The sequence below is a fragment of the Corvus moneduloides genome, chromosome 24, assembly GCF_009650955.1.
Source record: "Corvus moneduloides isolate bCorMon1 chromosome 24, bCorMon1.pri, whole genome shotgun sequence".
Taxonomy (NCBI): Eukaryota; Metazoa; Chordata; class Aves; order Passeriformes; family Corvidae; genus Corvus; species Corvus moneduloides.
The window spans coordinates 5,930,972-5,942,432 of record NC_045499.1 but is presented as its reverse complement, the minus strand read 5'-3'; the positions used below and the strand labels follow the sequence as shown (position 1 = coordinate 5,942,432).

General features: G+C 53.9%; 1 protein-coding gene across 2 annotated transcripts; it reads left to right on the top strand.

Annotated features, from left to right (window-relative positions):
• The first annotated feature begins 2,891 nt into the window (after window positions 1-2,891).
• C24H1orf116 (chromosome 24 C1orf116 homolog) lies at window positions 2,892-10,379 on the top strand. 2 transcript variants are annotated; one of them, XM_032132769.1, is made up of 4 exons: window positions 2,892-3,552; window positions 6,459-6,565; window positions 7,877-8,039; window positions 8,438-10,379. In XM_032132769.1, the coding sequence occupies exons 2-4, from the start codon at window positions 6,479-6,481 to the stop codon at window positions 9,583-9,585; spliced, it is 1,398 nt and encodes a 465-aa protein (XP_031988660.1). In that variant the 5' UTR covers window positions 2,892-3,552; window positions 6,459-6,478; the 3' UTR covers window positions 9,586-10,379. The 2 variants fall into 2 exon arrangements, with proteins under 2 accessions (XP_031988660.1, XP_031988659.1); XM_032132768.1 differs by having other exon boundaries at window positions 2,894-3,742.
• Window positions 10,380-11,461: the final 1,082 nt, after the last annotated feature.

The following is an 11,461-nucleotide window of genomic DNA, read 5'->3' as shown; positions in this document are numbered from 1 at the left end:
GAATTCTGAATATCAGAATGGGACAAGATGAGCTTCAAGGTCCTTTCCAGCCCAAACCATTCTGGGATTCTACGAAATATGATACCTGAGATATCAGGGCTGTAAAGAGAGTTTTACATCCCTGCAGAATCTATTATGCATTGAAATATATAAATCATTAAACAGACTTTATGAATATTTGGGTCCAGTATTACAAAGATCTACTCCGTGGATGCAATAGACTGAAAGACCAGTCTGGGGAGAAAATCAGTAGTAACTGGAATTTCTGAAGGACAAACCTAATTCCTAAGTTCTGGGTGAATCCTATCAAAAGAGCAGTTTCTGGGGAGAGCACTGAGGAAAGGAACATCTTGTTCCACAGTACATCTAAAATCAGCACCTTTCCCTGAGCACAGTCCCAGCAGGGGCCACTTGTGACAGGTTGGGGACAGTCCCCTGTAGCCATCCTGCTCTCCTGGAGACTTGGAGAACATCCCAGCACTGGAACTGGGATCTGTTCTGGGGCAACCAACCCCCTGTGAAACTGAAACCTCTCTGACCCCGCAGTGCTGCCTCTTTGCCCTTCTCCACGTGGGAGGGGACAGGGCTGAGTGAAGAGAGAGCAGAAGTTCTGTGCTGCTGTGCCCCGTGCTGGGGGAGCTTCTGAGAAATCAGACCGACACACGAGTGCTGAATCATCTGTGTTTGGCTGATTTCGCTGCAGAACCCGCCCATGGGCCAGCCCTGGGAACCTCTCCCTGGCAAGGAAACTCTCCAGAAGAGGAACTAAAAGTAGTCAGCTTGCTGTTTTGAAAATTGCTGCTGCCACACAATTAAATGTCTGCCTGCATTTTACATCAAACTGCATCCAGCTCTAAGACTGCCGTCAGGCTTGCTCTGAAAAAACTCCTTCAAGTTGGGTGAAATCACTCCTGCTGTTTCACCTGTCTGAGCACCAGATGTTTCCTGGAGCAGGAATACAACAGAGGAGCTAACAAAATCAGGTTGTCCAGGATTGCAGTGCCCTTGTCTTTTATTTTTAATTAAAGTCTTGAGGAAAGTGTTGGGGAGAAGAGCTTGAGAGCTGCCTTCTCATCTCTGGTGTTAATGGTAACCAAGCTATGGAAACACCTCACGTCCCTTCTCTGGCTCTTTTCTGTAAAGCAGAGATAACAAACAGAGCTCCTTGGCCATAGGAAGGTTTAATGACTGCTGTGCAACAGGAGGCATTAACTACGTGGTGCTTTCCATAACTGATTTGTCAGCACCCAGGCTGTACCTGCAATTTGGGCGAAGGAAAGTGCCCAAGAGTTCCACAGAGTCAAATAAACATCCTTACCTTGACAGGAATCTTATCAGTGACGCCATGTGGATGCTTCTCCTTCAGGGCCAGGCCTGAGTCACTTGTGCCCTCGTATTTAGGAACAGGGTGAGGCACAGCAGGGCTGTGAACCTGCCAAAGTCCTTCCAGGGCACTGGGAAGTTCTCTCTGCATCATTTGACTCCTCACATACCCTTCGTGCCATCTGTGTGAAATCACACCTTGTTTTGGGTTGGATCTATTTGTATTTGTTAGAGGGAGAGGAATGTGGAGAAAGAACAGGTTCTTTCTGGGCTTCTGATTCGGAGCAGCTCAAGATTTCTCCTGATGGATCATGACACCTTCCTGACCCACACAGGGCTGCAGGCAGCCAGCTCTGCCTGTTCTACTGCCCGGATTGGAGTCCTGGTGCTCTCAGGACATCCCTGCCCTGTGCTGGTGCTCACTCACACCCTGCTGGCACTGCAATAACAAAATAACCCCAGCTTTGGTTTCCTCCCTCTCTCAGAGCAGCCTCAGCACCGGGCACAACTTGACAAAACCCGCATGGCTCTAAAGCTTCCATTTAAAATTAAAATTAATTCAGAATCAAACCCACTCCATTAATTAATTTCACATTTAAACTCTGTTTAAACTGCTGCACCATCCAGCACAACTCCCGAAGCACTGGCACCAATCCTGCCCTCAATCCCTGGCTGTCAGCGCTCCGGCTGCTCCCGACGTGCTGCATCCCCATCCCTCAGCTGCTGCAGGCCAGCGTGGGAGAGCAGGAAGGGCTGGGGCTGGCTGGGGCTGGCAGCAGCCTCTGGTTCGTTCATTTGCTCCCCAGCACGTTCCCTTCTGGAACAGCACTCGGCTGGGCTCGGCACCGCCGGTGGGAGCCTCGACACTTCCCGGCTCATCTGCTTTCCCTCCATCTTCCTGTGGCTTTCATTAGCTCCACTTCCCTGTTCTGTGGAGCAGGGAACATGTGTGGGAACACAGACTTTTGCTAAAAATACAAATCTAAAAAAAATAAAAATCATTGTAGCATAGAAATGTGAATGAATCCCGCAGCTGTGTCAGCCCTGGAAATTCCCTGCAGGGTGTTTGTAGATGTTCAGTGAGCAGCACCTTGTCAAGCAGGTACAAGTCCGTGCTGTGTGTGGGGAATGGCCAAAGTGTTGTTTATCAGCTGGAAAAGCTCTGATTTTAGTAACAGAGCCCGAAGTCAGTCATAAGGAGGCATGGCTGCTGCCTCCTGCCCTGCAGCACCACCCGGGCTGGGGGTCGGTGTCACCCTGCGCAGGGTGGGCGAATCTGGGCCCCTCTTTGGAAGAGGCAGCAGAGGTGGTACCCTGGGGCTCAGAGCGGGAGATGCTGCTGAAGGAAATGCCTGGCAGAGTTTCTGAGAAGGTGTCATCAGGGTGAAGATGAGTGTGGTGGGCATCTTGGGGGGCTTTAGCTTTCACCAGAGCTCCAGGAACTGACCTCAAGCTGCCTGGGGAAGGAGTCCCCAGCACTGGAAGGAGCTTGCAGAGGGTTTTGGTGCCAGCAGGGAATGGTGCCAACTGGGGCAAAAGCAGCTGCAGGTCGGGACAGGCAGAAGGGGCCTCGGAGCTGCGCAGACCTGGGCACCCCATCCTGCAGCACGTAAATAGATCTGTGCTGAAGCTTCCCTTCCAAAACACTTTCTGCCTGTCTTCACAACCTCCTTCCTTTGCAGGCAGCAAACTTTTGGCCTCTGGGAAGCTGTGGTGAAATGCAAGTCCCTACCTGTCCTAGCCCAGGCTGTGTTTTCAGAGCCGAGGAGGAGCCAGCTCCTACCCCGAGCCGCGGGATCCCTGCACAAACCACCTGAGAGAAGAAACCTGTTGTGGGTGACGCGTTCCTGGGCGCAAACGCCCAGCCGGGGACGTAATTATTGTGTGCAAGGCTCGGGTCAGGGCTCGGCTCGGCTGCTCCGGTGTCAGCGAGCAGCTATGCGGCAGAACAGGATGTCGGATTAAGGAGTCTCCGGCGAAACCCGTGCCGAGGACAGCAGAGGACAGCAGGGAAGTGAGGGAGCTGGGTGGTACCGAGCAGAGCTGCCCGCAGCTCCCGGGCACTGCCAGCTCACACCCAGCGCTGGCAGCGCAGCAGCCACGACCCAGCGCTCTGGGGCATGGCACGGACGGGTTTTAGGGGCTCAGCCACGCCGTGACCCCAGCCTGGAGCAGGAGGAAAAGTGCCTTGCAGGGCTGCAGGATGAATTTCGCTCACCCTGGCTGCAGGTGAGGGGCCAGGGATCGCCTGTCAGGACGTACCTGCGAGCAGCCACGGGCCCGGCACAGCCTTATCTGCAGCGGGAGCAGAGTTAATGTGTAACCTGGCTGTGTTTGCTTAGCCCAGAAAAGCAAAGAAGTCCTGGGACAGGCACGGCTGGGACAAGGAATTGGGCAGCACGGAACGACGGACGGCCTGGTAAAAACAACGAAACGGATTAATAATCATTTGTGTTCCTGCTTGTCCTTTGCTTTCTGTGCTTTTCGTGCTGGACGGGCTGCGGGTGAAGGGCTGGGGGGCTCTGGGTACCTGCAGGGCTCTGCTTTGGAGGGGTGAAATGCAGTGGGGGGTTCACCAGCGAAGCTGGACGAGGTGGTTTGAAGGTGGTGGTGGTGGTGGAGGAAAGCTGGGGAAAGCTGTGCCCAGGATAGCAAACAGCTCAGGCAGCTGCTGGGGCGCTTCATTCTTGTCCAGAGAGGAGGAAATGCGGATCTGCCACCGTCCCCTTTGCCCCTGAGGTGCGATCCATCCCCTGGGCTGCTCAGGAGCAGGTGCCTGCAAAGGGCGATTTGCTTCGGGTTGTGTTTGGGGTAGCCGGACAAAGCCAGGGGCAGCAGGGGTCCGGCTGCTCTGCCCCAGGCAGCAAAACCGAGGTGTTTTAACCCGGGATGGAGAGCTTGGGGTGGTGCTGGCTGAAAGAAAGTAGCCTCTTGTCTAAAGCAATTAGCATTAATTGCTACCCAGCACCTCTTTGATGGCTCCGTGGGCTTTCAAAGGACAGTTATGAGAACAGCCACAAGAGCTGAGGGACCTGGCCTTTGGATTTAGATTAAAAAAACTTCTTCCAAATATATTTTTAGTGGGGGAAGAGATCAACACCGTTGAAACCCAGCTATAAAACAGCTTTCTGAGTACTGCGTCTTTTAAATCAAATGCTCAGTTGCGTTTTTAATTCGTGGCTCTTACTCACGAAAAGAAGGAACTGAAATCCTTCTGAATCATTAAAACTGGGGAGTTTCAACACTGATTTTTCCCCTTTCCCAAGCTGGATGAGTGTGCTGGAGCCGTAATCACATTAGAGAACTAATGGGCAGGAAAAGGAACTTCTTGTTTCAGAGCGGATCCTCCGCAGCACCCGGCGGGCTCGGGCTGAACTTTGCCTCCCGTGAGCCGGGGCTCGGTGGATGCCAAAGCCTTGGCGGCTGCTTTAGGTCCCTGCAAATGCTGTTTGAATGAGAGGAAATCCATTCTTTAACGGCCTGGTGGTGGTGGGGATCCTCATGGTGGAAATGCCTCCCTGCTGGCCCCAAGCAGCTGCACACTCAACTTCCAGCAAGGCTTTCACTTCCCCAGGAGGGTTTTGCTGTCTGAAATTTGGGAGGGAGGCAGCCAGGAGCACTGCAACAACCATGGTCAAGCCTCCTGCTACTTAGGAGTCGATATAAATCTATAAATCTAGTTTTGATATAAATCTAAATTTCACACTGTGGATGTTCAAGTGCACAGCAAAACCCTGCAGAGGCCTGAAGTCTCCCAAGCTCAGCTCTGCTTCCTGACAGCTCAAATCCCTGGCCATGAAGTGATCTAAATTCAAAGAACCCAGGGAACTGCTGTTCCAAAGCCACCACTTACTGCAACGTCATTTAAGCAGTAAATAATGCAAAGCTGAGACTGAAATATTAAAATCCTCCTGCGTGGAAGGATTAGATCTGTCAGGGTGTGGGTGTTGAAATCTGATTTTTGCGGCATATTCCAATTACAGAGGAATTCTTTCAGGGTCTAACGCTCTGAACAAGCAGCCAGTTCTGCTCACTTATCGCTGGATCTAATTCCCTGATCCTGCTACAAGAAATAAAAGCAGCAGTGTGTTCCTGCCTGCAGGTTACAGCACAAAGGGCTCCTCTGTCTTCTGAGGAGCAAATCCTCTCGCGTGGGTCCGTGTGTCTTGGAGGGGGTGTTGGTGTTTGTTTTGCTGCTCCCTTTTGCCTCCACAGCCCAGTTCCCTCCCCAGGAACGGGGTGGTGCATGTGGAGGGAACTAATTGGTGGTGCCAGGAAATTTCGGAAGCTCAGTGCTTTGCATCCATCAGTAATGACACCTTCCGTGGGCACTCAGCCTCTCTCTGCGGGCAGCAGAGCTCTGTGCAGGGATAACTGTCCCCTGTGCCACGTGGGCCCCTGCCCTGCCCCTGTCACGGTGTTGGAACCCAAGTTCAGGGCGTTTGTCAGGCAGCTGCTGCCACACTGGGGTCCCACTGGTGATGGGGGGTCTGGGCTGCATCCAGAGGAGCATCAGGGGGACCCTGCTGTGAGCAGGGGGGACATTGAGGGGCTGCTTGAACCCCCCTGGAGCAGCCTGGGCACAGCCCCAGCCTGCCCTGCTCCCCACGGGCTGCGCCAGCCGTGTGCCCAAACACACCCAGGCGTGCCCCAAAGGCCGGGGACACCTCCCCAGGGCCCCCAAGGAAGGGCGGCAGAGGAAGCTCCTGACAGAGCGAGGATGTGAGTAACCAGCAGCACTTGGGGCCAGCTCGTTCTCAAGTTCAAGCTGCAGGGCTGGCACAGGGTGTGGCGGAGGAAAGAGGTCCCATGAGTCGGGGCTGGGGCTGGTGCTGGGATCTCTGAGGCTGAGCTGGGCTTGCAGCTTCTGCCTTTGCCTTACCCACCCCTCTGAGGTGATTAGAGAGCCACCAACACGAGCTGGCTGTGCAGAGATGACCCTATTCCAAATTATTTTGGGGAAAACTTCAAAGATTATTTTAAAAAGCCCAGCTGTGCCTTCTCCTGGAGACAGCAGCCTAAGATGGAGCACATTTCCTCCACCCAGCAGCATCAGAGCCTGCCTGTCCTCCCTCCCAGCGTGCTTGAGTCAGCCCCGGGAGAATCTCACAACTTAATGCTTCTCCTTTCTCCAGCCACCAGGGCAGCCCGTGCTATGCCTAGGAAGGAGCTGGGGATGGCTGGCTGCAGCTCCGGCAGCTGTGACAGCATGGTCAGCACGGCTTCCGACCACTCACAGCGGGTGAGTAACCCTGGGGTGCCCGGCCCAGCTCGCCCCTCTGAGCTGAGCAAGGGTTTGGGGCAGATCTCAGTTCAAATCCGCTCTCCATCGGTGCTTCAGGAGCCCCTGGAGGCCCTGAGCCAGCACCAGGACCAGATGAGTTCCTGCCCCAGAGCACTCGCAGCCTTCCCAAGCTGCCACGTGTGTGGCAGCAGCCGGGAGCCTTTGCTGCTGCAGGGTCTGCTCTGGGCCAGGCTGGGATCCGTGCCAGCGGCTCCTGCGCTGCCAGGGGTGCGGGGCAGACCCTTGGGTAACTGGGTCACACTGGCTCCGAGGAGAGTGACTTCACCTGGAGGAGACAGCGAGCTGAGCTCCTCCTGCCTGGCAGAGAGGAATGCCCCAGTTAAGGCAGAGATGAGTGTGGGCCATGGGTGTAGATGTGTCATTTTTCACTATCTCTCCATTCAAACTCGTTTGTCTCCCAACGCCGATTCCAAGATTGATGCACTAATTACATCCTGCCTTGCTGGGAGCATAATTGATATGTGTGAGAGCAGCGCTCAGTCCTGGCAGGTTTTCCATTTGATGTATTGCAAACCAGAACCAAACCCTCTGAATGTAATAGGGATGGAAAAACTGGTTGTGATAGTGCACAGTAAAAGATTTGGATAAGGTGCCTCTGCAAAACAACTCCACCTGGGATGATTCCTGCCCCGTGCTTGTTGATCTGATGCACATTCCATCCTGTCCTGCGCTTCATTTTGTTCATGACAGATTGCAGGAATCACCTTAATATCTGATGTTGCAATATCACATCTCCTGGTACTCAAAATACAACAAAAATTAAGCAGCTCTTGCTGAGGTGTGAATGGGAGAACAAGGAGAATTCATCACCTGCACAGAAACCTTCAGTATTTATGGTGTTTTCTAAGCATTAATAGAAGCGTCTGTACCTACAGTTCTGTCACCCATCTGTTCACATTTCACAGTAATTTAAAGAACTGAAAGTAAGAGGCCAAGTTCCCAAGTTAAGAATAATCCACCTCCTGACCCACAGAGTAGGGTAATATAAAAAAAGGCTTTAAGTATACATATATTTCCTATTTTAGAGGAGGTTGTCTGGTTTTCTGGAGCTGTAAATACTCATCATTGAACAGCCACTGGCCAAGCAGCTGCCACAGGCTCTCCAAACTACCTAGACATTAAACAGTATAAAGTTATATGTATATAAAAAGTTATATAAAGTTACATATATATATATATATATATATATAAAAGAGAATAAAGTAAACCTCTCTTTCTTACCTGCACTGCTTCATCTTCTTGCTCCAGAGTGACAACAGCTATGACTATTTATCTGTGGAAGAGAAAGAGTGTTTGATGTTCCTAGAAGAAACCATTGGCTCCCTGGATGCAGAGGGAGACAGCGGGGTCTCCACGGACGACACCGACTACGGGGAGCCCTCCAAGCCCAGGAAGGGCCCTGTGCCCCGGGGTAAGCTGGAAACCCTTGTGCAGCTTGGCTGTGCCAAGGGAATGTCCTTGGCAGGGAGGGAGTGCCCTGGGTCGATAAGGCACAGGTGGTCCCCATCACGCTGCAGTAGCCACACGAGTCGGGCACCATCTGTGCCCTCCTGGTTCTCACAGGCGGGTGTGGAGCAAAGGCAGCAGAACCGCGGGGCACAGCATCTGTGCTCGTGCTCTGAACGGGCTCACACAGGCTCACAAGGCTTTGTCAGGCCCAAAGGATCCGGTTTCCCCAGCAGGGATGGATCGGTGGAGTCAGGGGAGCCCTGGGTGCCCGTCCTGAGCCGTGGCTGTGCGGGCCCAGCAGGGGTGAGGGGTGTTCTGTGGCCCTGTGCTGTGCGTGACTTCATCTCCCTCTCTTCCCAGATTTGGGCAATGGGGCTCCGAGCAGAGATCAGCAGTGTGGGGCTGAACAGAGGAGTGGTAAAAGCGTCTCTGCCTCCTCCAGCTCGGCTCCAGCAGCTGCTCCAAGCCCAGGTTATTCCAGTCTCCCGAGGAACAACCCTGCAGCAAATGGAGCTTCTGGCAGCAAAGGAAGTGTCCACACAGTGCCAGCAGGAAAACCTGCACAGGAGGTGCCCAAGGAGGGCAGGCTGGACCAAGCCAACACAGGAAGCCACACGAAGTCCGTGATCATCCAACCGCCAGACCCCTTCCAGGATGACCTGGAGTGGTCACGCAGCCCTCGCTCAGATGCCAAAGGGGAGGCGGCCAAGGAGACCAAGACTTGGACTTCGTGGGGCCACCCGGGGAAATCCACATTGGAGGAGGCCCCTCAGGACCACGATGCCAAGCGTGGGCCTCCAACTGCCCCCAAACCACGGAAATTGCCACCAAACATCATCCTGAAAACCAGCAGGAACAGCCCCATGCCGCTGGCCACGGAGCACAACCAGAAGGTAAAAGCAGCACCTCCACCCTCAGCCGCCTCTTACCCCAGCCCTGCCAGCGACAGCACTGCTGAAAAGGGGAATTCTGGGCACCTCGACCCCAAGGAGAAGGAGAAAGCCCGACGGGAAGCACTGGAGAAGCTGGGACTGTCCCAGGACAGGAGGGAGCCCAGCGCCCACCTCCATCCCCACCCCAGTGAGACGCCGCTCCCCATCCCTGGGCAGCCTGCGGAGGGCTCCGTGCCGGGGATCCGGCAGATGGCCTTCAAATCCAACACCCTGGAGCGCTCCGGGGTGGGGCTGGGCAGCTCCATCAGCAGCACCAAGGAGCAGAACGCCAAGAGCAGCAGCAGCTCCCTGGGCAAGATGTCCTTCATCGAGCGCCTGGCCCCCAGCTTCCTCCGCAGCGGCCGCCCCCGGCCCGCCTCCCTCGGGGCAGGGAAGGACTTTACCGGCCTGAAGGAGCAGGAGGAGCAGGACAAGAGCAGCAAGAGGAGATCCCACCCTCTGCCCAGCTTCCCCAGGCCGCCCCGCTCCGCTGTGAGCGTGAAGATCTCCCCGAAGGGCGCGGCCGACGAGAACCGGCGCGAGGCGCTCAAGAAGTTGGGGCTGCTGAAGGAATAGCTCACGGGGCTGGTGGAAAAGGGGCTTTTCACCCCAAATCCAGCGGCCTTCACTGCCTGGCCTCGGCCATGAGCATTTTCTGCTGCCACCTCCTGCCCCAGCACCTCGGGAGCGCTGTGGGAGCTTCACGCCAAATAAAGGAGCGCCGCGTGTACAGAGTATTTTGTATAGAGCAGATGTATATGAGCTATTTATACAAAGCATCTCTCAGCATGGACGGGGTGGAGTCTCCTGCAAGGGCTTTAATGCATTTGGGGATTCATCAAAACAGGGAAGCCATGGAATTAGGGGTTTGGCGTATTTTCAAAGGGGTTGCCTGTGGATAAAGCGTCTCTGGGAAGAACTGCCGGACTTTGCTGCTCCTTTAGGACTTTTTTGGGGGGTTTTTTTATTAATTTTATCACAGCCTCTGAGGCCTGAGCACTCACCTGCCACATGAAAGTGCCTCCCAAAACCACCACTGCCTGCTGGAGGGGCTGGAGGGCTGCACAGACATCCCACTGCTTCCTGTGCCATGCTCTGCTCTCCCATCCAGCCCTGACCACCCGAATCCAGCAGCTGGAAGACTTTGAACTGCAGGGAGGGGACAGCTAAGGAGGCAAGAGGCTGTGCTGGTGTCAGATCCAGGAGTGCTGCCAAAATGGGACAGATGCAAAGCTGAGACAGCCCCAACTCCTTCCCTTCTGAGCTGTCCTGGCACCTCTCAGGCCCGGCTGATGCTGCCAACACCTTGCTGCTCACCTTGGGGAACAGAGGTGGTTTGTGTTCCTAATAAACCCGTGTGTGATCAGAAAGGGCCGTGTGCTACAGATTTATGTCGCAGCCAGGTAAATCTAAATGCTGGAGTTGTAAAACAAAGAGTTCTGAGACAAAGGATGAGCCAGGTCAGGTCTGTCCCACCTATAACATGGAATCATTTTATCAGCACAGGCAAAGTCTTCCATGGAGCCACCTGGGACAGTGGAAGGTGGCCCTGCCTGTGACAAGGGGTGGAACAAGGAGAGCTTTAAGGTCCTTTCCAACCCAAACTGTTCCATGATTTTGTGATTCCCAGCTCTCCCTGCAAGCCCAAAGAGGGAGTGTGGAATTCCCGGTGCTCCCGTGTTTGCTGTCAGGCTCGAAGCAGCCTGATGTGCAGCCAGGCAGCAGCAGAAGTTCCGCCCAGCCCTGAGCTCCTCGGGCTGGGGACTTTCAAGTGCAAATGGTTGGCTTTAAAGGCAGCAAGAGCGCCGTGTAGAGAGGAGATGCCAGGGTAAGCACTGAGTGAAAGGGTCAGCCAAGCTCCTGCCTGGGTGAAAGGTGCATTTTCATCCCTGTGCTCCTCTCCTCTGACCACTCTGTCTCACCCAGGGCTGATTCCAGCTATTTAATGCTCTGTCTGACTGCTCAGCACCTGCATGATGCAAGTCCCAAGGGAAATCTCACCTTGTTTATCTACTGAGAAGGGAGGGGAGCATTAAGGACTCTCTCAAAACATTTTTGACCTGAAACAGAACCTAAACATTTCTTAAAACCAGATTGTTTTGGAAACAAAAGGTTTCTCTTCTAGTCCTTGGCTTTAGTCAGAACCATTGTGTGCTGGTGCCATGAAAACTGAGTTCTGTTCAGATTTCCGAGGAATCTCAAAGATATTCCAAAGATCACTTATCAGTCTGTGATGTGGTGATCTTCACAAACAGGAGCTGTGCACGCTGGTATGAAATGGAAACAAAAGAGAATAAATTAAAACAGCCACAGAGCAGCAGGGTCATTCCTCTGGGAATGAACTCCACATTTCTGTGCCTCTCCTGCTGCTGCTGCCAGATCCTCTGGGCTGAATCGCTCACCACGGGCAAGCCCCGTTCCAAGAGCAGGCGTTGCTGTTTAATCCTGCGAA

Coding starts and splice junctions, on each gene's coding strand:
- C24H1orf116 (XM_032132769.1), top strand. CDS start 6,479: ATGCCTAGGAAGGAGCTGGGGATGGCTGGCTGCAGCTCCGGCAGCTGT. Junction 6,566..7,876: donor CTTCCGACCACTCACAGCGG/GTGAGTAACCCT, acceptor TTCTTGCTCCAG/AGTGACAACAGCTATGACTA. Junction 8,040..8,437: donor GAAGGGCCCTGTGCCCCGGG/GTAAGCTGGAAA, acceptor CTCTCTTCCCAG/ATTTGGGCAATGGGGCTCCG.